General features: G+C 36.3%; 1 protein-coding gene across 5 annotated transcripts in view; it reads right to left on the bottom strand.

The window, feature by feature from the left end:
• slc35a3b (solute carrier family 35 member A3b) overlaps positions 1-21,400 on the bottom strand; it is a 63,370-nt gene that overhangs the window by 14,106 nt on the left and 27,864 nt on the right. For all 5 annotated transcript variants that reach the window (XM_087239422.1, NM_001017900.1, XM_087239420.1 and 2 more), the window contains 2 exon segments: positions 17,348-17,502; positions 12,335-12,457 (listed from right to left, as the gene is read on the bottom strand). In XM_087239422.1, coding sequence (XP_087095548.1) covers positions 12,335-12,457; positions 17,348-17,502 — 278 coding nt within the window.

Genomic DNA, 21,400 nt, shown 5'->3' with positions numbered 1-21,400 from the left:
AAATGCTCAGCGCGGTTTGTCAAGCCCCCGGTGGACGGCCCGCGCGATAACCCCGTGAACGTCATAACCCCCCGCACGGTAAGTATGAACCGCAGATAGCAGTGAAAATGAAACCGATTGCGTGCACATCATTTACTGAGCCTGATTTCTGTGACCGAGCTTTTCTCCCTTCTCAGCTGTAACTTAGATTAATTATTTATTAGATCAATTATTGTTGTGGCACCTCTTGCGTGAAGTGGTATATGTTCTCAGGGCTTAACTGTACTCTGCTTTGCCCAAAGATCCCATCTCCAGGCAGGGGGTTGTAGTGCTCACCAGCGCTTCTCCTCAGCGTGTAGCAGGCTGTCTTTGTGCCAAATAAACTGGCCTTATTTTGCACACACCCCTGGTGTATTGTCTGCTCATTCTCACAAGTCTCATACATCAGTCTTTTCTGATCCTTTTTTTAACAAACGAATGAATCGCCCACTGTAAGCGTGTAGACTGCAGAATTAATTATTTCCCCTCACACTTCCAATAATATCCAGGTAAGCACAGCGTCTTCTTGACTCATGACTTCAGCATCTGTTTATCTTCGCTGCTAAGTTAGTGGGCGGGGCGCAGGTTTAAATTTTCCCAGGTTTGCGCCCACAACAATTATGTTTCGTAGTCACGTCACGCCGAAACGGCTAAAGACTCGTTATGAAGACGATTCATTCTAACCACTATGAGTCGACTCATCTTTTTTAGATGAATCAATAGTTTTATAAACTGTCCACTTTCAGATTTAAGCCTTAGCTGGATATTTCACTTCACTTAGATCTGTTTTACACACTACATGGAAGCTCATTTTCGAAAACCCACAATAGGGGCTCTTTAAACAAAGATGAAAATAATTTACACCACTCTCTTATCAATAAAAAATAATTATATTAACGTAATAATAATGACTAATAATAATATTAATAACATACAAATGGTAACTACCCAAACTATAAGGAAGGAACTAATTATCTTTCACCTCACACTCTCAGAAATAAAAGGTACAAAACTTGTTCAACCCAGGCTCATTCTGAAAACAGATCTCTATACATTTCTGGAGACCGCCAAATACGCCCCAGGTTTTTTTTTTTGTTTGTTTTTTGCAGTTTTTATTTTTGCGAATCCACAAGAGGCCGCTGTGTATGCTTTTTGAGATCTCAAATTGATTTTGCGAGTGCCATTAGCGCCTGTTGTTCTCACGTAAATCCACCAGGGACAGTTTGACTGAATGAATGACCAATCGACTGACCCACCTTCCCCCTTCCCTAAACCCAACCAATAGTGTTTTAAAAAGCACAAATTGACCAGCACACCCACTTCCCTAAATCCAACCTACAATTGTAAAAAGCACTTCAGAAAAAGAAAAGTCCTTGTCTGATTTTTACCACGTTTTACCACATTCTCACCATGTTATGTACTTGTTTATTTTATTTTTTAGCTTTTGTTTTTGTATTACCCACTTTCCGAAACCGTTCTTCACCAGACTCAACCCTCATCATCGTGGTCATTTTCTCTTTGCATCTCAAGTCCACCGACGTACATGGTGAGCTAACTAGACAAAGTGGTAACAGCTGGAAAGCCGTCCATACAGAGGTAAGCAGTCAGTTGGTAAGCGTTAAAAGGAAGGGCGCCATACCGCCCTGTAGTGTTCATTTAAAAAATTATGAAATGCAGCCATACGTACTTCTGGCAACATATTACATGATGTCCAAAAATGTATGGAGCTACGTTTTCAGAATGAGCCTATTCCGAACTAAAGCGGTATCCTTTCAAATGGTACATGTTTGTTCCTACAGGTACTAGTTGGTACCTTAACGCAGGGGTTCTCAAAGTGGGGGTCGGGACCCCTCGAGGGGTCGCGGGACAATAAAGGAGGGTCGTCTGGTGATTTAAAAAAAAATCTATTTATTATTATTAAATCATATAAGAATGACCATATTTTATCCATAACCTACAGAAGAGAAAAAATATAGTCGTTTATAATTACTATATAGTTACTATAGTAGCTTACAGTTACTAGTTCTATTGGATTGCGACCCCAGTGGTAATTACATTATATTAAAGACACAGCAATAGCGTCAGATGCAGCAGATTGATTTTTATAACACCAGATTAAAGTTTCTGGCCCATTTACAGCACTGACATTAAACGAAGAATATCCCTGGGTGTACAGTAGGTGAGAGTTCAAAGTGACTATTACCGCCGCGTCTTATACCGCCGCCGTTTGAAATAACTGCCGCTCTGTTTTTAGTATATGACAGCAGCTTGTGAATGAGCCGCCAGGGGGCGCAAAGGGACGGGATGCGAACGGACAGAAATAGCCTTTACAGCAGCTTTAAATATGCTACTGTGCTTGTAAATGAGATTAAACAATAAGTCAAAGCATTATAATTCCTTCATTAATCATTTAAAATTTGTTAACACACTTTATTGTAAACTTTTTAAGTGCAAAGAGGACTAGTTTTGGAAAATAGAATTGAAGAAATAAAAGACAACTAACATGAAAGCACAAACATTCAGTACAGATAAGTAGTCTTAAATAAATAAATAAAGCAGTCTTTTAGCCTAAATATAGAGAGATGTTCAGTGTTTGCTATTTTGATAGGACTAAGACAAGACATTTTCATTTATGTTTTTATTTCTGTTTTTGTTTTAATTTTCGTTGTTGATTATATTTTATTTTATGTCTCAACAATTGTACATAATAATAAACGAATAATGAAAACTAATTAATAATGAAATTAGGCCTAAATAAATTATTTATTTAAAGATATTGCGGCGAAACACTGAGAAACGGTCAGGGGCATGGTCTAAAGAGCTTAAGTTGAATGCTGCTTCATCAAAAGCAAATAAATAAATAAATAAATTGACCTACCTTAAGGAGATCACTGAAAGTATAATAAAACAAATTTTGCGCAGGACATAACATAAATTAAGTCTCGCAGGTTTATCTTTAATAATTTAGTTTCAGTTCAGTTTTTTTTTTTTTTCAAAACGTCAATGTTCTCCTTTAAAGAAGCTATAACTGTTGTTTTGTTTTTTAATTAATGGCTCAGTATGTTTGGTATTTTAATTTCAATTTCAGTCACCTTGCATATGCGTGTGAAATATAATGCCGCATAACCGCGAAAAAAGAAGAAAAAGCTGTCAGTTAGACATAATTCATCAAAATGAACTGTAATAAAATACAGCATGTATGTTAATACTGGCAGAATGTGAACAAACTCAAGGTAAGGCTAAGATATGTGCTTGCTTTTTTAATGCATTTAAAAAGATTTGCGGCTACTATGGTCTATAATAATGTTTTTTCTTCCTTTTTTGTATGGTAAAGGACAATGCACATTGTTATTGATGTAAACTTAGACTAAAACTTACCATTGATAAATGTGACCTAGCCTACTTCAAGCAGATAACTTAAAGTATAATAAAAATAATTTTGCCACAGGACATAAATAAAGTCCCGCAAGTTTAGTTTTAATAATTTGGTTTCAGTTTTGTTTAGTTTTTTTTTCTCAAAACATCTGTTTTTCTTTAAAGTAAAATTGTTGTTTTTTGTTGTTGTTGTTTTACTTGTAATGGCTCTCTCTCTCTCTCTCTCTCTCTCTCTCTATATATATATATATATATATATATATATATATATATATATATATATATATATATATATATATATATATATATATGTAATTATTTAATAATATATACTTATAAATATATTCTTAATAAACTTCCCAGCCACAAATATTGAAGAACACAACTTGTATTAAAACTGGGCGGGGATTAGAAAGAATACAATGCTTGTTATATAATTTAAAATGTTATTCCTCTTGTTCAATTTCTGCATGCACATTTTTTCACCCGCTACTCTGCCAGGAACTTCGCCGCTGGAGAGCACCTTCAAAAATCTCAATCTCATGGCTCATTCTTCACGAATATAGAATTAAAATAATGGCGCGATAGGTTTATTGTGCATCCCGGTGCAACCAACAAGAGTTGTGCATTTTAGTTTAACTTTTTGAGCGTTAAAAGCAGTTCTGTGTTAGTTTTTATTTAAATATATCCAGCCGAAACTAAACAGCGCATTCTCTCCGCCTCCTCGTTCATAACCAGCCACGCACTGCTGAAGCAGGCAATAGAGACACTTCGTAATTCATAATCTTAGCTGATGTTTCGGAGTCGAAAGAATATATTAAAGAGAAATGTTCTTTTAACAGTCCCGATATGTTTAATCTTTTTTTTTCTGTCATTTCTCTTCAGCAAATTATATTTTTTTAAAGCTGCTTGATTCTTTTAAAACCGAAAGCAGAGCCCGGCAATTGGTGTTTTTCCATAAGATACGCTTTGTGAAGTTTTTAATGTGTTTTTAAATAGTTTTATTCTATTCAAAGCAGCACCTATATGCCAATTTATCCTAAAAACGCGGCATATAGGAGCCATGCATGTCATGTGTCACATAACTGCATTTTCCTACGCGTGCGCGATCAATTTCTGATCCTTTTGCATAAAGGTTTTTAATCAAAAACAGGTCATTTAATTACTTTCGATGTGCTAAAATATTTGTTAGACGAATGTTATTTAAAAAAAAGCATATGCACATATTACAATTGTAAAATAGTCTAAAATGCATGGTCTGATCAGAAATAAAGGAAATTAGTTATATTTCATTATTTAATGCATAAAATAGGCTAGTCTTTTTATAAATTGAGTTGAATTGAATTGAATTGAATTGAATTGATTTGAAACTTTTAATTGCATTTTTACGTCCTGTAAATAATAAAAGTTGCATCAGATTGATGAAATCTTAATACCTGCAATCTTAATACGAATCTTAATACCTGCAAACAGGGCCACAGTTACTTCTTTTTTCACTGACTGGCATGAATGGCAAACGCGTCAGAAAAAAACTGCTGAATCTGCGCGAATATTTGGTTAACTTATAAAACAAATGTCTGGTTTAGTGATGTTAGTAATGCATAGAAAAATGCAAAGCAGAATTCTCTTAAGCTCATTAACCCATGCACTGATGACAGCGAGGGAATCACTGGCCCACCATTTTATTTATTAAAGGTATTATTTCACTGACCTGAACATAACCATTTATAATATAATTAATAACCTATCGTCTAAAGCAGGCAACACTCTATTCAGCTATGTTCTGTGTTTTTACGTAAAAATATATTCGTTTTGGCGAATGCTTGGAGAGTAATATAGATATTTTAAATAACACATTAAGTTCAGTTGTTGTGCATAGAAACATTCATTTTCATAAGGCCCCATATTTAATGCGGTTTCGTTTTTAAACGCATAGGTTTTGTTAAGCCATCCGTCCTATTTTTGGATTTTGTGTATTCATGTTTATGAAAAACACTTAAAGAGTGGAGACCCCTTCCCCCTATTCATAACCAAAAGCTTGTCTGTTAGGTGTTAATGGGCATCAGTGAGGCTGAAATCATGTCGCGTTTTCACTTTCGGGCTAGTAGCTTGCAGCATGACACGCAAACCCTGCCCCCAGAACGTCCCCGGAATTAGATGTTGCATATTGTATCTGTGATCTTAAGGAAAGTGTTAAGTAGACTATTTAAGCACAGAGCGAGTAATAAAACAGCATATATTGCGTTGCGCTCAGCAGCTTTTCACTAATAAAGCTCTTCATGTAAATTTCATTTTTCAATTTTAGCGCGTCATATAAAAACATCAATGCTTGTTTGGGGACACAGAACACACTTATTTTTGTAGTTTCCCCTGATCCGTTTTTAAAGTTGCACTGGACTGAAAAAAGGTCACAGTTCATGCGTTCACTCACCCCAAAAATGCTCTGTTTGCATGATTTGATTATTATCATCGTATCCTAAATAAATAATAAATAAATAAATAATATTTTAAACCTTCTCTGGTGTTTACTGTTTTTAGAGAATATATAAAATCTTTTTTTTAACAAAGCCTTTGTAAAATGGCTTTGTTTAATATGGCTTTAAAGGTTACATTTATGTAGGCTATAAAGGCCTACCTTGTTGCTTTTGCTGGTTTTATAATGGTTTATTTATTTCATGCGATTTTATTATATCAGATATTTGTAATTCTTTAAATTATATTTCAATATGGCTTAGGCTATTTTATAAAGATATGACACTTGTTTTAAGTCTACAAAAGGGTACACGTAAAGTTTTATGTCTTTCTGTTTTATTCATATTGTGTATTATCTGCAAAATAAATAACAAAAAGAAAGAAGCTGCTCGCAGCTTATCAGAGCTGTGAAGGGAGCGCTCATTTGCTCAATCTCTCACACACACATATGCAGGCATATAAACACGCACAAACACACCGTTTAAACTTGACAAAAACTCTCGAAAACCTTTAGTCTGCTGTGTCTTTAATATGGTGTAAAGATTATTATGCGTTATTGAAACATCCAGGGGGACGCAGCAAAGTCACTTATAAATTAAAATTGTATTATTTTATGCAACAGCCTTACATTTAAAACGGAAACATAACGGCGATTATAATCAAAAAGACCTCTCAACCCATAAGGCTAGATGTTTTCTTTCCCTTATTTATTAATTTATTTGTTCATGTGTTTGGCGCATGTAACTCGTGTGCCTTCGGAAAACTAGTGTAATGACGGCAAGCCATATTTCCCAGACTCGGGGCAAAGTCCGCCTCTCCTTTCACTTCGCCCCCCAAAGCCCCAGCTGGCCCTCCTGGCATCCTCTGCGTAAAACATATGCTGGATAAGTTGACGGTTCATTTCGCTGTGGCAATTACAGACTTATAAAGGGACTAAGCCGAAAAGAAAATGAATTAAAGAATGAATTAATAATAATAATAATAATAATAATAATAATAATAATAATAATAAGGTAATGATCTTTACACAGATGCCGCGTACGTGGCATTTTTTATTTTTAGAGATGGTTCATTTGAATTACCTCTGCCACTTCCCCCACCTCAAACCTGAAAGTTGCAGAGAGAACTATAGCCTATTTACACCTTAGCCTCAATAGCAACAGTTCATAGCCCATTTACACCAAGACAGCGCAAGTTTAGCGGAAGAATGTCAAATCAGAATCACGCAGATGAAGCACACCAGCTACTACTATCATGAAACTATTAAAATGGCATTGGCATAACTTTATTTATTTTCAGCAGCTTTTTTTCGCTCAACAGAAATGCGGCGTTGGGAAGCATTTAATAAATAAAAGCAGGGTTAATAGTGACGTGATTCAAATGATGGATCTGCGACAGAGAAACTATAGGGGTTTTGGGAAACACTCACTACTATATCCTCCCCCCCCAAACTATGCATATTCAGCGCAAGTTACTGTACGGCTTTGTTTGGGAAAGCACAGGTCCGCTGGTGCCGCGCGCCTCTTTCTCTGGGCCGAAGCGAGATGATTTTAAAAATATTAAAGATATAGATTAATTAATTATTCAGCAAAATTGACATTTATTTCATATTTCACTATGCATTTCATCTGATAGGCTAATCTTTATAGCTTAATTAAACACATATTGTCAAAACCCACACATGTATGAAAATGAAAATGGCATTTGTTATTATTAGACTCCGATTTGTTATTTGTTGCCTAGGCTATTTTCACATTTGAGGTGCTTTATTGGCATGACAAATAACTGTACATTCGTATTGCCAAAGCAGTGCAGCGTCACTGCGTACAAAGACAGTGCAAAAAGGGCAGTAGTGCAAACAATTATGGATATAACATATAATAAAGAAAATAAAATAAAAAATTGAATAATAAAAATAAAAATAGAATCATGATAAAGGTAATGATAGTAGCCTATTATCAAAAGTAAGTCCACAAATAAAGAGTTCGAGTATTTGTGTGTTGGAGACAGTGGAGCGGGTATTGTTAGTTGAACGCACAACGCGCTCTGTGCTGGACTTTACACCTGCTTTGATCTGGTGCAGGCATAAATGCGCATGCGGTGGAGGGGCACTCTAAACTCACACTGGAGAAAACTGGACTAGTGGATATCACAAAGACAGCAGTTTAATTTATTTCATGTTTTGCTTAACTAATTCTTTGAATAAAACTATTGAGCTATAAAGGGGAAAAACGCAGAAGAAATTTCCCGTTACATTAATTTTAGCACAGCTGCCATTCATTTTCACATTAGTTTTTGAGTTAGGGATTAATATTAAAGTAGCCTAGTAAAAATGTCTATACTATAAATAATATTATAATTTATTATATCCATTATTATTATTATTATTATTATTATTATTATTATTTTAATTATTATTATTAAGCTATACAATTGACAAAACGCAGAACAAAATATTTGCTTTCATTTTGGCATAGCTAAAGCACACGTTTACAGTTATGTAAAAAAAAAACATCCCCTTCTACAGCAGCAGTCAATTTAGGACACTTAAAAATGTCTTTTGCGTTTAAAGATGATCGACCTGCCAAGTTGTGTTTACAGTGTTGTAAAAGAAAAAGGTAGGCTATTTAGTGCGTGTGGATTTACCGCGGATCCACCTCTTGCGCTGCAGGCTGAATAATATAGGTAGACATGGCTTTCTGTTTGGCTACACTAATGCCTAAAAATGTATCTAAGTAACACATTAATTTTAGAAACTATTTTTAAATGGCATTTAACATTTAAATTTATTTTTTTATTTAATGTAACATTTAAATATAATTTAATTTAAAACATTTATTTTTTCCTCGCTGATTTTGGTTGAGTAAAGCGTGATGACTCAGATGATCTAGTTTAGCTTGCATGTGTGGGCGTATTTTGACGTCTTTACCTAAAACTTTACACATTTATAATGTTTAAAATAAAACGGAAAGAAATAAGGAGACTAGCATAATTTAAACCACTTGTTTGGTGCTTAACATTATCTTTCTGCATTAATGTAAACGGTATCGTTGCCTTCATTAATAAAATCGGTAATAGCAAAACTGCATATTATTATTACTATAAAAAGTAGGACTATATCGGTAATGCAAAGTAATGAATTAATAAATAGCCTAAATAAAAGGAACAAGAAAGGACCAAATTCAGTCGTCAAGTGCAATGGGATTGCGCCCTTGCGCCCTCAGTTATGATATCCTGCCGCCGGGCCTGCTATAGCGAAACTTTATTGTTTGAGAAGAAACAAAAGCGGAAACTGTGGATGAAAACCTGGCTGGGAAGATGGTGACAACATGAATTTTCTGTTCTTCAACGAGAAAAAAAATCGCAGACAGGACACAATGACGCCGTTTATTATACAACGCAGGTCGTGTTTACGATCATTAATATTAACAACTAAAAATTAATATCATATCAATAACTCATCTTGCTTTAGACTTTACCTTTTAGAGCTTGTTCTTGTTGGCGCAATATAAGTTTATTGCATGTATAGGGTACGAATCAGATTATGAAGAATGATTAAGAGCATGCTTTTACTTCATTGCATCCTTTCCGTAAGGTGTTTTATTTATTTTTTTATTTAATTTATTTATTTATAATTTTTTTAAATAATGATGACAATATTTACTGTCTAAACATTCCTCGGTATACTACCAACAAATTACGCCCCTGTACCCAAGTAGCCTACCTAAGTTAATTTACATTTCATGTAAAATTAAGAAATAAAAAAAGACCAAAGTATTATGCTAAATATTCGTACAAACGAACATGTTTGTTTTTTAACTTTCGTTGATAAAACAACACAATACAGCCTAGGCTAGTTAAATATTAAATAACTTTAACTGCTTGAAACAGTAAACGTTACATTTTAGAAACTTCTCAAATACTAATCAATAATAATATAAATAGTAACGAAGAACAAAAATATTAGCTTATAGGCTTGTAACAACATAAGTCAGATGTTGGAAAAAAAACTGCGTCTCTCTGCCTTTTTTTCTATTCATATTTTAAATTATTTGCCAGAAAAACTAACATGTTGACTTTGTTCGGTTTAAGCGGAGACTTATTTGAGATTACAATGTTTCCAGCAGCACTGAGACTGTGTGCCTGTAGCCCATACAGATACTTTTTCGCAACCGTGGCAAAGAGAGTATCTTGCTCCGCCGCCTGCATTTCTCGGAAACCAGCTCTACATTGTGGATCGGCGCGTTCTCAACTACCAAATATGCTGCTCCATTTCTCATCAACGTCTACTATTTATCAGTTTCTCTTTTGTATTTGCCCATTTTTGAAAAGGCCTCTCTACCATACCTGGCTGACTAGCTGGGCATTTGCGTTCAGTAGATGACACCGAAGCTGGCTCCGCATGTCATGGCTGGGTGACATTACCACAGATGGCTATGGAGGTTCGACGTGTTTGTCCATTTAACACTTATTTTTCTAAACAAGCCCTACAAATAGCTTCATCCTAATTATTGATTCGCCTTACTCGTTCGCCACGAATCCAAAATGTTTCCAGATTGGCGATGTAATATAAGTTTTCCAGCAAGGTTCATGGCTGAACTTGAACTTGCTGTATCACGTCTAAGTTAACGTTATGTTCATAAATGTATAGGCTATTTGGCAACAAAACAGAAAATGTGTGTTCTAGAGTGATTGTCGTCACGGTGACCGTCACAGCCCTTACATATGACATTGCATACATTTGCATACATGTTTTAAGCTATAAAATGAAAGCCTCAGTTTGGTGCGGAGTTATTATTATACAAAAATCAAGAAAATCTTTGGATTTGTTTGATTCGTAGATTGTAGGCTATTTTAAAAGCTGATATTATATAAGAACTATTAATAACTGTAATTTTCAAAAAAAAATAAATAAATAAAAAAGGGGTTTGTTGGTTGTAGCCCACCCTAAATCATCAACAGCCTGCTTTTTTAAGTTTATGAAGCGGCTCCAGACAGCACAGAGGTGATCTGCATCAGCGCTGGTTATTGTCAACACTGTGTGAAACTGTGACGAGAAATATCCTTCTTTCATTTTGCTTCTTTGGCAAAATGTGTCTGTAGAAACGTGTGTTTGCATGTGTTACCATCCCAAGAGTTAACAAATATTTGTTGTACATTTAGGGGCCGATCACAAAGCGCACGCCTTTACGTTGCAAAAACGCGCGACGTACCGCGCTGCCTTTTATGGTTGACAAGAAAAAAAGAAGCCTCTTTTGTATGTCACTAGAAAACGACTGAATTAGCTGGTGTGCGCGAGTCGAGTTGCTGTCGATGTTATAATTGTAATTTTAATAATATTGTGATATTTAAGATCAATAAATACAGCTCTGGATAACTTGAAACAGCCACCACAAGTCTCTCCTCAGTCTTTAAAAGTTTATCGTACTCACATTGACAACCCAAACCCCGCTGTCACCTCAACAGAAAGCCTGCAGTGCTTTCATTTGACTGAACAATGAAACAGAGGTAACACGCTTTTTCCACTCGAGCACACAGCGCGCAACGGCAAAACTTAAAGCGCGCTGAGCAAGCATAAGCAGAGCGTAAAACACTGGCGGCAGTCAGTAAACCATTAAACAGATGCCCCGTATGCAGCCAAACTTTAAAAATGTATAAAGCATATTTTAATCGTTTAACTGATACCATTCATCGGTTACAAACGCACCCTTTCGTTTATTGCTTAATCAGTTATTTTGAGCATCCCCAACTAAACCGCATGTGCAAGCTCTATTTTTTTTTCTCTCACGGCCGCACGCCGGAGATCCGGCATGGTGCCGGAATACTTTAAGCCCTGGTAAGATCATGTTTATCACTATAAGAAAACTTAATCAAAATTATATTTTAATTGAACACATCTGATCACATTAGGTACGCACAGAAAAGTCTGTTTAGTGTTGTGAAAAGGCAAAGCTGAATATCTGTGGTTAAACTGCCACCCAGCGGTCAAAAGCTGCTGGCGCATCAAGTACCGCCGTCGCCGCGGTATGAATGGCGGCATAAGGAACACATTGAAGTAGTAACATCTGTATTGGTGTGTGTGTGTGACATTGCATGCAAGGTTTCTGTATTCATAGCCAGGATATTGGGGGTCGCGAGTCACTGGCATTGTCATTTTGGGGGTCGCAGGCTGAAAAGTTTGGGAACCCCTGCCTTAACGTTACATATTAGTACCTAAAAACTTCAAATTTCACTAATATATGTAACTTAAGGGTAAGAGCATGACTCTTCGAGTACAAGCATGCACTTAGCGAATTGATACCATCAGTTGAAGTTTTTGTACATTTGTATCAGCTCAGCAGTACTTTTTTTCATAAGCTCATTTAACAGAGATAACTGGAAACAAAAGTCACAAAATCTTAATTAAATGACAGCAGGTTTCGATGACAGACAAACTCAATAAAACAGAACACTAGACTACTACCCTTACCTGGACAAGAGCAATGCCAATCATTAGAATGACTAGTGAAAGCCACTGGTAAATGCCAAGTCTTTTGCCCAGCATGGACACAGAGAACAGCGCTGTGGTGAGAATTTTCAGCTGATACGTGACCTGAAAAACCAATGAGAATGCCAATTATAAATACAATTATTAAAATATTAATCAGCAAGACCATTTTCAACATTGAAAATAATAAATGTTTCTTTTGAATTCATTTAAATTGTAAAGATTTTCTGAAAAAAATCATGTTTCACTGAAGCCTGGATTATTGATGCTGAAAATCCATTTTTTTACATGTACAGGGGTTATAGGCTACGGTGTAGTGCCTCCTTTTGCAGCCAATACAGCATCCGTTCGTCTTGGAAATGACAGATACAAGTCTTGCACATTAAGCCAACGTGATGCTGGTGGAGAAAAACGTTTCCTCTAAAACACAGCAAAGTGAAAGCAGCCTAATAATATTTGGCTCTGGTGACTGTACTGACCATGGGAGATGTTAGCATTTTCACTTTCATGTTCATCAAACCACTCTATCACCAGTCTTGCTGTGTATTGGTGCATTGTCATCCTGATACATGGTACTGTCTTCAAGATCCAATGTTTGAACATTTGAGTGCACATGATTGTCTACAATGGTTCGATAGTGCTTGGCAGTGACCCATCTAGCACAAGGACTGGGCCTAGGAAATGCCATGATGTTGCAGCATCACTGGTCCACCCCCATGCATCACTCTGGGCATTCATCAGTCTAGGTGGTATGCTTCGTTGGAGATTCTCCACACTGTAACTTTCCCAGGTGTGGGAAAGACTGTGAAGGTGGACTCACCAGAGAACAATACATGTTTCACATTGACCATAGCCCAAGATTTTTGCTGCTGGCACCATTGAAATTGACGTTTGGCATTGGCACGAGTGACCAAAGGTTAAGTTATAGCAGCTCGGTCATGTATAGTAACCCTGTGGAGCTCCTGACGAACAGTTTTGGTTAGCAACTAGACACCCCCTGCAGACAGCTTCTTCTAGCATCCACAGTTAGTCCTGTTGGATGTGGTTTGTCCTTATTAGTGATATGCTGACATAACCCAGGATAATCTAGCTCGTTATACATTGCTTGATACAACACAAAGACTTGCTCTCCTACAGATGTTCTAGCGAGACAGACACCGACAGTTTGTCCACTTTTGAACTCCGATATGTCACCCATAACTTGTGATTGTACAGGATAACCTCATATTGTGTTTTACATTTCACTGTGGCAAGCCCTGATAAAGAAGGAAGTAAACAGAAGAGATGTTAACCCTTAATTATTACATGTGATTTGATCTACACTTTCTTTGATCGGCTTATATTTTGCACCCAGGATATCCAGAATCCCTTAGCTCATTCAGGACATGCGCTAGGGCTTACTTTACCGTGATAAATATAAAACACGGATTTGGGTAGCAACTTGCCAATGGCATTTGACATTGTCGAAAGCGTTCTCTCTTAGTAGACAAGATATTTGGTGAATTGTAAAGAAAAAGCTAATAACCAATCAAACAATGTTTTGTGGACCACATGGAGCTGAATGTATCACGGTAACACGTGCATCAAACATCAATCGCACAACTGGCATGATTATAAGAGGACAAATTTGATTAAGTTCTCACAAGAGTCACCAATTGTCTTCTCTGGAGAAGATTAAGAGATATAATTATCAAACAAGTTAAAAAATAAAATAAAATCAGTGTAAACCAAATCAACTGATTTTAATAATGTAGGTTCGCAAACAGCTCAAAAGACAGTCATTTTAAAAGCTTTGTAATAACAGATTTATATAAATTTATAGCCATATATTTATTTAGGAATTTGAATTTAAAATGATTACTAATATTTTTATTTACAACTATTTCAGTAAGGTTTTCGCCATGTAAAACATATGCTAGAGTAATCGGTGGTTCATTCAGCTGTGGCAACCCTTGATAAAGTAGGAACTAAGCTGAAGTAAAGTGAGTGAGTGAATGAGTGAATAATATTTGAATACACATAATTATAATTAACCTGATATAAACGATTGATTAGCAACAAAAGGCAATTTTGAAACTGTAAAATGCTTTTAGTGGAAAAGGCTTTCATTTTGAGCAAACAAAGACGTGTGGGGTCACTGTTTGCACCGCTGATTGTGATCTCCAACCCATAAGAAAACCATAATAAAAAAGCACCATGATGACGAAACACGATCAAAAGCAACCCAAAATCAAAAACCCACACTGGCTTTGTGCAACAGGCCTCAGATGCCAATGGTGACACATATGTTCATTAGCAAATCTAAAAACAGTGGCACAGACGTTACAGTTGCAATCCGAATTATTAAATCCTCTTTGAATTTTTTTCTTCTTTTTTAAATATTTCCCAACTGATGTTTAACAGAGCAAGGAAAATTTCACAGTATTTCTGAAATTTTTCTTCTAAGAGAAATTTTAATTTGCTTTAATTTGGCTAGAATAAAAGCTGTTTTTATTTTATTTTTTAAACATTTTAAGGTCAAAATTATGAACTCCTGTAAGTTATATTTTTTTCAATAGTCTACAGAACAAACCACTGTTATCCAATAACATATCTAATTACAGTGAACTGCCTAGTTGACCAAACTAACCCAATTAAGCCTTTAAATGCCACTTTAAGTTGTACAGAAGCGTCTTGAAATACAGTTGAAACCAGAAGTTTACATACACTGTATAAAAGGCACGAAACCATTTAAAAAAAAAGTCAGATGTTAATGTGGCTAAATTTTTCTCTTTTAGATAAGTTAGGATTATCGAATTAGTTTCTGTTATGTTTAATAGCGGAATAATGAGAGAGAGATTTTTGGAGAAATTGTTATAACTTTTTTTGAAAGTCAAGTTTACATACATTAAGATTATTATGCATCTGAAAAAGCTCAGATGATGATGTCAAGGTTTTGGAAGTTTCTGATTGGCTAATTGACAACATTTGAGTTAATTAAAGGCACAATTGTAGAATAGTATTTAAGGAAAACCTCAAACACACTGCTTCCTTTTGTGACAACATGGGAAAATCAACAAGCCAGAATCAACAAAAAAGCCAGATTACAATTTGCTAAATTACTCTGAGAAAAAGAATAATTTTTGGAGGCATGTCCTGTGGTCTGATGGAACTAACATTGAACAGTTTGACCATAATGACCAGTGTTACATTTGAAGGACAAATAGGAAAGCTTACAAGCCTAGGAACACCATCCCAACTGTGAAGTATGGGGGCGGCAGCATCATGTTGTGGGGCTGTTTTGCTGCAGGAGAGACTGGTCCACTTCACAGTATAGAACAACATGAAGAAAGAACATTATGTAGAAATACTGAAGCAACATCTCAAGACATCAGCCAGAAAATTAAAACTTGGCCACAAATGGGTCTTCCAAACAGACCGTGACCCAAAGCATACTGCCAAATTAGTTAAAATGTGCTTTAAGGACAACAGAGTGAATGTTTTCGAGTGGCCATCACAAAACCCTGATCTCAATCCTATAGAAAATTTGTGGGCATAGTGGAAAAGCTTGTGCGAGCAAGACAGCCTACAAATCTGATTCAGTTACACCAATTCTGTCAGGATGAATGGGCCAAAATTCATTAAAACGATTGAGAGAAGCTTGTGGAAGGATACCCAAAACATTTGACCAAAGTTATACAGTTTAAAAGCAAAGCTAAAAAAATATCAAGGAAATGTATGTAAAATTTGACGTATGTAAAATGTATGTAAAATCTCTCATTATTCTGGCATTTAGCAAATGTAAATCATTTAGGTAATCATCACGAACCTAAAATAGTAAATGTTTAGTATGATTTAACACAAGACATTTTTTTAAATGGTTATGTTCCCTTTTTAGAGTGTATGTAGACTTCTTGTTTCAATTGCATATCTAATCAAATATTATTTACTTTCATCATGGTAAAGATAAAATAAATTAGTTATTAGAAATAAGTTAGTAAAACTTTTATGTTTAGAAATGTGTTGAAAAAATCTTCTTGGGGGAAAAAATAAACAGGGGGCGATTTCAGTGATACAAACATGTTAATTGGACAGATCTCCAGTACGTTGTCGCAGCAGGGGGAAACCTGAAATGGTTTTCGGACACTGCATCTGATTTATGGCGATTTAAAAAAATTACTGGGTGGGTTTTTAGCATTATAGGTGGGCTGTTTACACACACCGAGAACATGCATAAGTAAATTTGAAACTAAATTTAGGCACAATATGGCATAACACCACTCTTGTGTGCATTACACATTCCATGCATAGCTAAATATAGCGATGGTACAGATATACAAAGTACATCAACAAAAGTTCAATTATACTTTGATGTTTGGCTCCATTTTAAAAGGCAAGTACTGAGTGACAAGCTATACAATATACCTAAACACCCACATACTAACAGTAGTGACCAAAAGTGATGTTGGGAAGGGACCTTGTTAAATATTTGTGATTCAAATAATCTTACAAATGGAAATTAAAACCCTCAAAATATGAGGAACTTTCTATATTAGGAAATGGAAAACACCAAATTAACATTTATCACAGAAAATGCTTTAATTTCTCTGTCAAAAATGTATAGAAAAACGAAATCTTAACAAACATACACACAGCTAGCGAACACATCCGTTATTAATTTCACAGTTTCTCTCTTGTATTCTCCGGCACATCTCTCAATAAGCATGTTTTCTTGGTTATCACAAATAAAATAACGAAAATGTAAAGCCCGTACAAACATTTTACACTTTCCAAGCACAACTACGCTTAGAAAATCTCCACATAACATCAATATGTCTGAATAAAAGAGCAGGGATGAACTTTTATCACTTTTGGCCATCACCATATGTTTACAGGTAGCATTGCTAGAAAAAAAATTCTGAAAATAACTCAATTCTAACTATGGTAAATACCTTTCTTAGTGGAGCACACATTTCAAATGAACTGGAAGGTTGTTTTGGTCCTGTGCTATCTCACCTGGTAAGTAGCTGCGTCTAGGTTTGACAGAGCCACGTAGAGAAGGTTGTTTTGCAGGGTGTAGATTCCTGAGGGAATTGCCAGCTTCAGAGTTAACAGAGGTCTGTTGATTATTTCCTCCTTCAACACCAGATTCAGTGAACGAACACTGAAACCTGACACACACAGCACTGGATATTAGACAATCATCTTATGCAGTGATGCAAAACTTCCCTATGCTGCCCAGAGAGTCACTTCACAAGCATTTAACAGATTAAATTGAGAAAAACCCTGTGTGTACACACAAAACCCCAAGCATTTTCAGCTATTATAATAGTTTTATAACTTAAAATGGATATTTTTTAATATAAATTGTAACACAGACTTATTAGACTGTAAAAAATGGCCGTGATTTCAGCTGTAAAAAACTGTAAAAATGCTACAGTACAAATCCGTAACCTGGTTAACGGTATGTTTCCTTAATATATAGCTATGTAACAAAAGATGTGTAGATGTTAGTCATTCAAAATACAGAGATTTTACCTCTATAAATTTATCAAATACGGTAGGTTACCGTAAAAATTAGAAATTACTTTTACGGTTTGTACCGTGTTTTTAACGGTAAAGTACTGACAACCACAGCTGCCGTTTTTTTACCGTAAATTTTACGGATTTATTTTTTACAAGTGAGACCTCATTTGGTCAATCTGTCTTCTCAGTAAAGGGAGCCCAACTGTGGAATGATTTACCTGTTAGCTTAAAATCAAAAAGTAATCTAAATAGTGTTTAAAAAAAAACCGCAGTGTTTGCACAAATAATACTACTGTTAGTTTGTTGGATCAAGTCGCCTTTGCTTTTGCCTTCAGTAATTTTATGTAAAGAGTTATGATGTGTCAGGGTTCTGCCACTCTGGTCTTGTAAATTCTTGTTTTGGTGGCAGAGCTCGGACACTACCCATGTCTGGTCCTGTTTCTGTCTCTGTGTGTGCGCGCGCCGTCGTGGGTGTACGCAGAGTGTGCGCACTGCCGCTTGATGTGGCTGCGCGCGCTCTTGTACTAGTGTTTGTGTTTGTTCTGTCAGCATCGCGCTGCTTTATTCTCGGCGCCTCCGTCTAGTTGGTTTTAGTTTTGGTTGGCGCTGAGATGAAGCATGCACGTTGCTTACGTGTGAGCGCACGGTAAGATGTTTATCTATCGTGTGCTCGTGTCTTGCGTCTTTTGTCAAAGCACGTGGCTCGATGTTTACATTGTGGTCACGTGCTTTTGTCGTGTGCTTCAGTGTTGTGTTTTGTTGTCATGAACATGCGGTTAATGAGTTCTCTCATTGGCTGCATGTTCTTGTCCTGTTTTATGTGAGCGCATGGCTTGTGACGTCTCTCTGTGTCATGCGCTCTCCCGTCTATTGTCTAGTCCCACCCTCCTTGTTAACCCATTATTAGTTAATTATGTTCATCTGTTTTTGTGTTAATTTCCTACAGTTTATAAACCCCTTATGTCTGCTGTCCTGTGCGAGTTCGTCACCACATGTTGTCCATCTTTACCTGTCCTTCTGTGTCCAGCCTTGCCTTGTCGTGCCTGCCCAGTCAAGTTTGTTTGTTTATTTGTTTTATTAGTGTTTTCCCCCTCGGGGTTGTTTATTTTGTATTTTATTTTATTTTTATTATTTAATAAAATCCTATTTACTCTGCACTTGGGTCCTCGCTCCTTTTTCCCTTCATCGGAACATGACATGATGTTTTGTATGTTTTCATTTTATTTCCATTTTGTCAATTTTTTCAAGCCTCTTGTGGACAGGTGTTGAGAATTAGCAAGTTTGCTAAAACACTTAAACAAACGCATTTGGTTGTCCAATGTAATTGTGATGTCCATGTCAAATAAATAAATAAAATTACCACTATACAGTAGAACATACTTCTCAAGTAATAACAATAATAATAATAAACTATTAAACAGTTGTAAGGAATAATTATATGTTTTCTCTCATGTTTTAAATTTTAAATAAATAAAATGTATTTTGCCAAGTCCTTAAAAAAAATTCAAACTGTATATTAGGCCTGCACAATATTGCAAAATAAAAGCTGACATTGCAATATTTTGTTTTTCTGCGATTGTCATGGCTCCTGGATTTTCTCTTAATAAATCAAACTTAGTCTGGAGGTTTTGAATATCAGAAGAATATAGCCTACTTTATTGGAATGTTTTCCAAAAAAGCAGAGACAGACTGGAGCAAACCCATCTCAGTCTCTCTCCAGAACAAATCTAAAGTGCCTGTCTTCTTAACAATCTTTAAACAGTTTTCCACCTACCCACCTCTAGGTGTTCTTGTTTTAACTTCAACCATTTTAGGATGTTTTCACTTTACTGAGATGTTCAGTATATCTTTAGGTGCTCATGTTATTCTGGGCCCTGTTTTTTTCACCAGAGTGGTCTCTCCATAGATTCAATCTCTTACGAATGTTTACGTACATTGCCATGATGCTTCTTCACGATTTATATACAGTGTATCTGGAAAGTATTCATAGCGCTTCTCTTTTTCCACATTTTTTTTAATGTTACAGCCTTATTCCTAAATAGATTAAATTCATTTATTTCCTCAATTCTACATACAATATCCCATAATGACAATGAGAAAAAATTACTGAAATTGTTGCAAATTTATTACAATAAAATCCCTGAAAAATCACATGTGCAGAAGTATTCACAGCCTTTGCTGTGAAGCTCTTAATTGAAGTCAGGTTTGTTCTGTTTCCACTGATCATTCTTGAGATGCTTCAGCAGCTTAATTGGAGTTCACCTGTGGTAAATAAGTTTATTTGACATGATTTGAAGAGGCATACACCTGTCTATATAAGGTCCCAGGGTAGACAGTGCATGCCAAGGCACAAACCAAGCATGAAGACAAAGGAATTGTCTGTAGACCTCCGAGGCAGGATTGTCTCGAGGCACAAGATTGGGAAAGAGGACAGAAAAATTTCTGCTGCTCTGAAAGTTCCAGTGAGCACAGTGGCCTCCATCATTCATAAGTGGAAGATGTTTTGAACCACCAGTACTCTTCCTAGAGCTGGCTGGCCATCTAAGCTGAGTGATCGGGAGAGAAGGGCCTCAGTCAGGGAGGTGATCAATAACCCAATGATCACTTTGTCTGAGCTCCAGCGTTCTTCTATGGAGAGAGGAGAACCTTACAGAAGGACAATCATCTGTGCAGCAATCCACCAATCAGACCTGTATGGCAGAGTAGCCAGACAGAACCACTCCCGTTCTGGAATTTGCCAAAAGGCATCTGAAGGACTCTCAGACCATAACGAAACAAAATTATCTGGTCTGATGAGACTAAAATTTAATTCTTTGGAGTGAATGCCAGGCGTTACGTTTGGAGAAAACCAGACACCGCTCATCACCAGGCTAACACCATCCCTACAGTGAAGCATGGTGGTGGCAGCATCATGCTGTGATGTTTTCCAGCAGCAGATCTGGAAGACTAGTTAGGTGCTTCAGATTGCTTTTGACCGCAGACTGGGGCGACGGTTCATCTTGCTGCAGGACAATGACCCAAAGCACACCACCAAAATATCAATGGAGTGGCTTCACAACAACTATGGGAATGTGCTTGAGTGGCCCAGCCAGAGCCCAGACTAAATCATATTGAGCATCTCTGGAGAGATCTGAAAAAGGCCGTCACTGTCACTTTCTATTCAACCTGACAGAGCTTGAGAGGTACTGCAAAGAGGAATGAGCAAAAATTCCCAAAGACAGGTGTGACAAGCTTTTGGCATCATATTCAAAAAGACTTGAGGCTGTAATTGCTGCTAAAGGTGCATCAACAAAGTGCTGAGCAAAGGCTGTGAATACTTCTGTACATTTGAGTTCTTTCAGGCTTTTTATTTTTCATAAATTTCAACAATTTCAAAAAAATCTTGTTTCACATTGTCATTATGGGGTATTGTGTGTAGAATGTTGAGGAAATAAATTAATTTAATCCATTTTGGAGTAAGACTGTGACCAGTGGCGTAATGCAAAATGCGGGGGCCCCCCTGCACGGATTATTGACTGGGCCCCCTGGTGAAGTCGGAAATAA

Source organism: Danio rerio, chromosome 2 (assembly GCF_052040795.2).
Source record: "Danio rerio strain M-AB ecotype USA chromosome 2, GRCz13ab, whole genome shotgun sequence".
Taxonomy (NCBI): Eukaryota; Metazoa; Chordata; class Actinopteri; order Cypriniformes; family Danionidae; genus Danio; species Danio rerio.
This window is presented reverse-complemented; position numbering and strand designations above follow the sequence as displayed.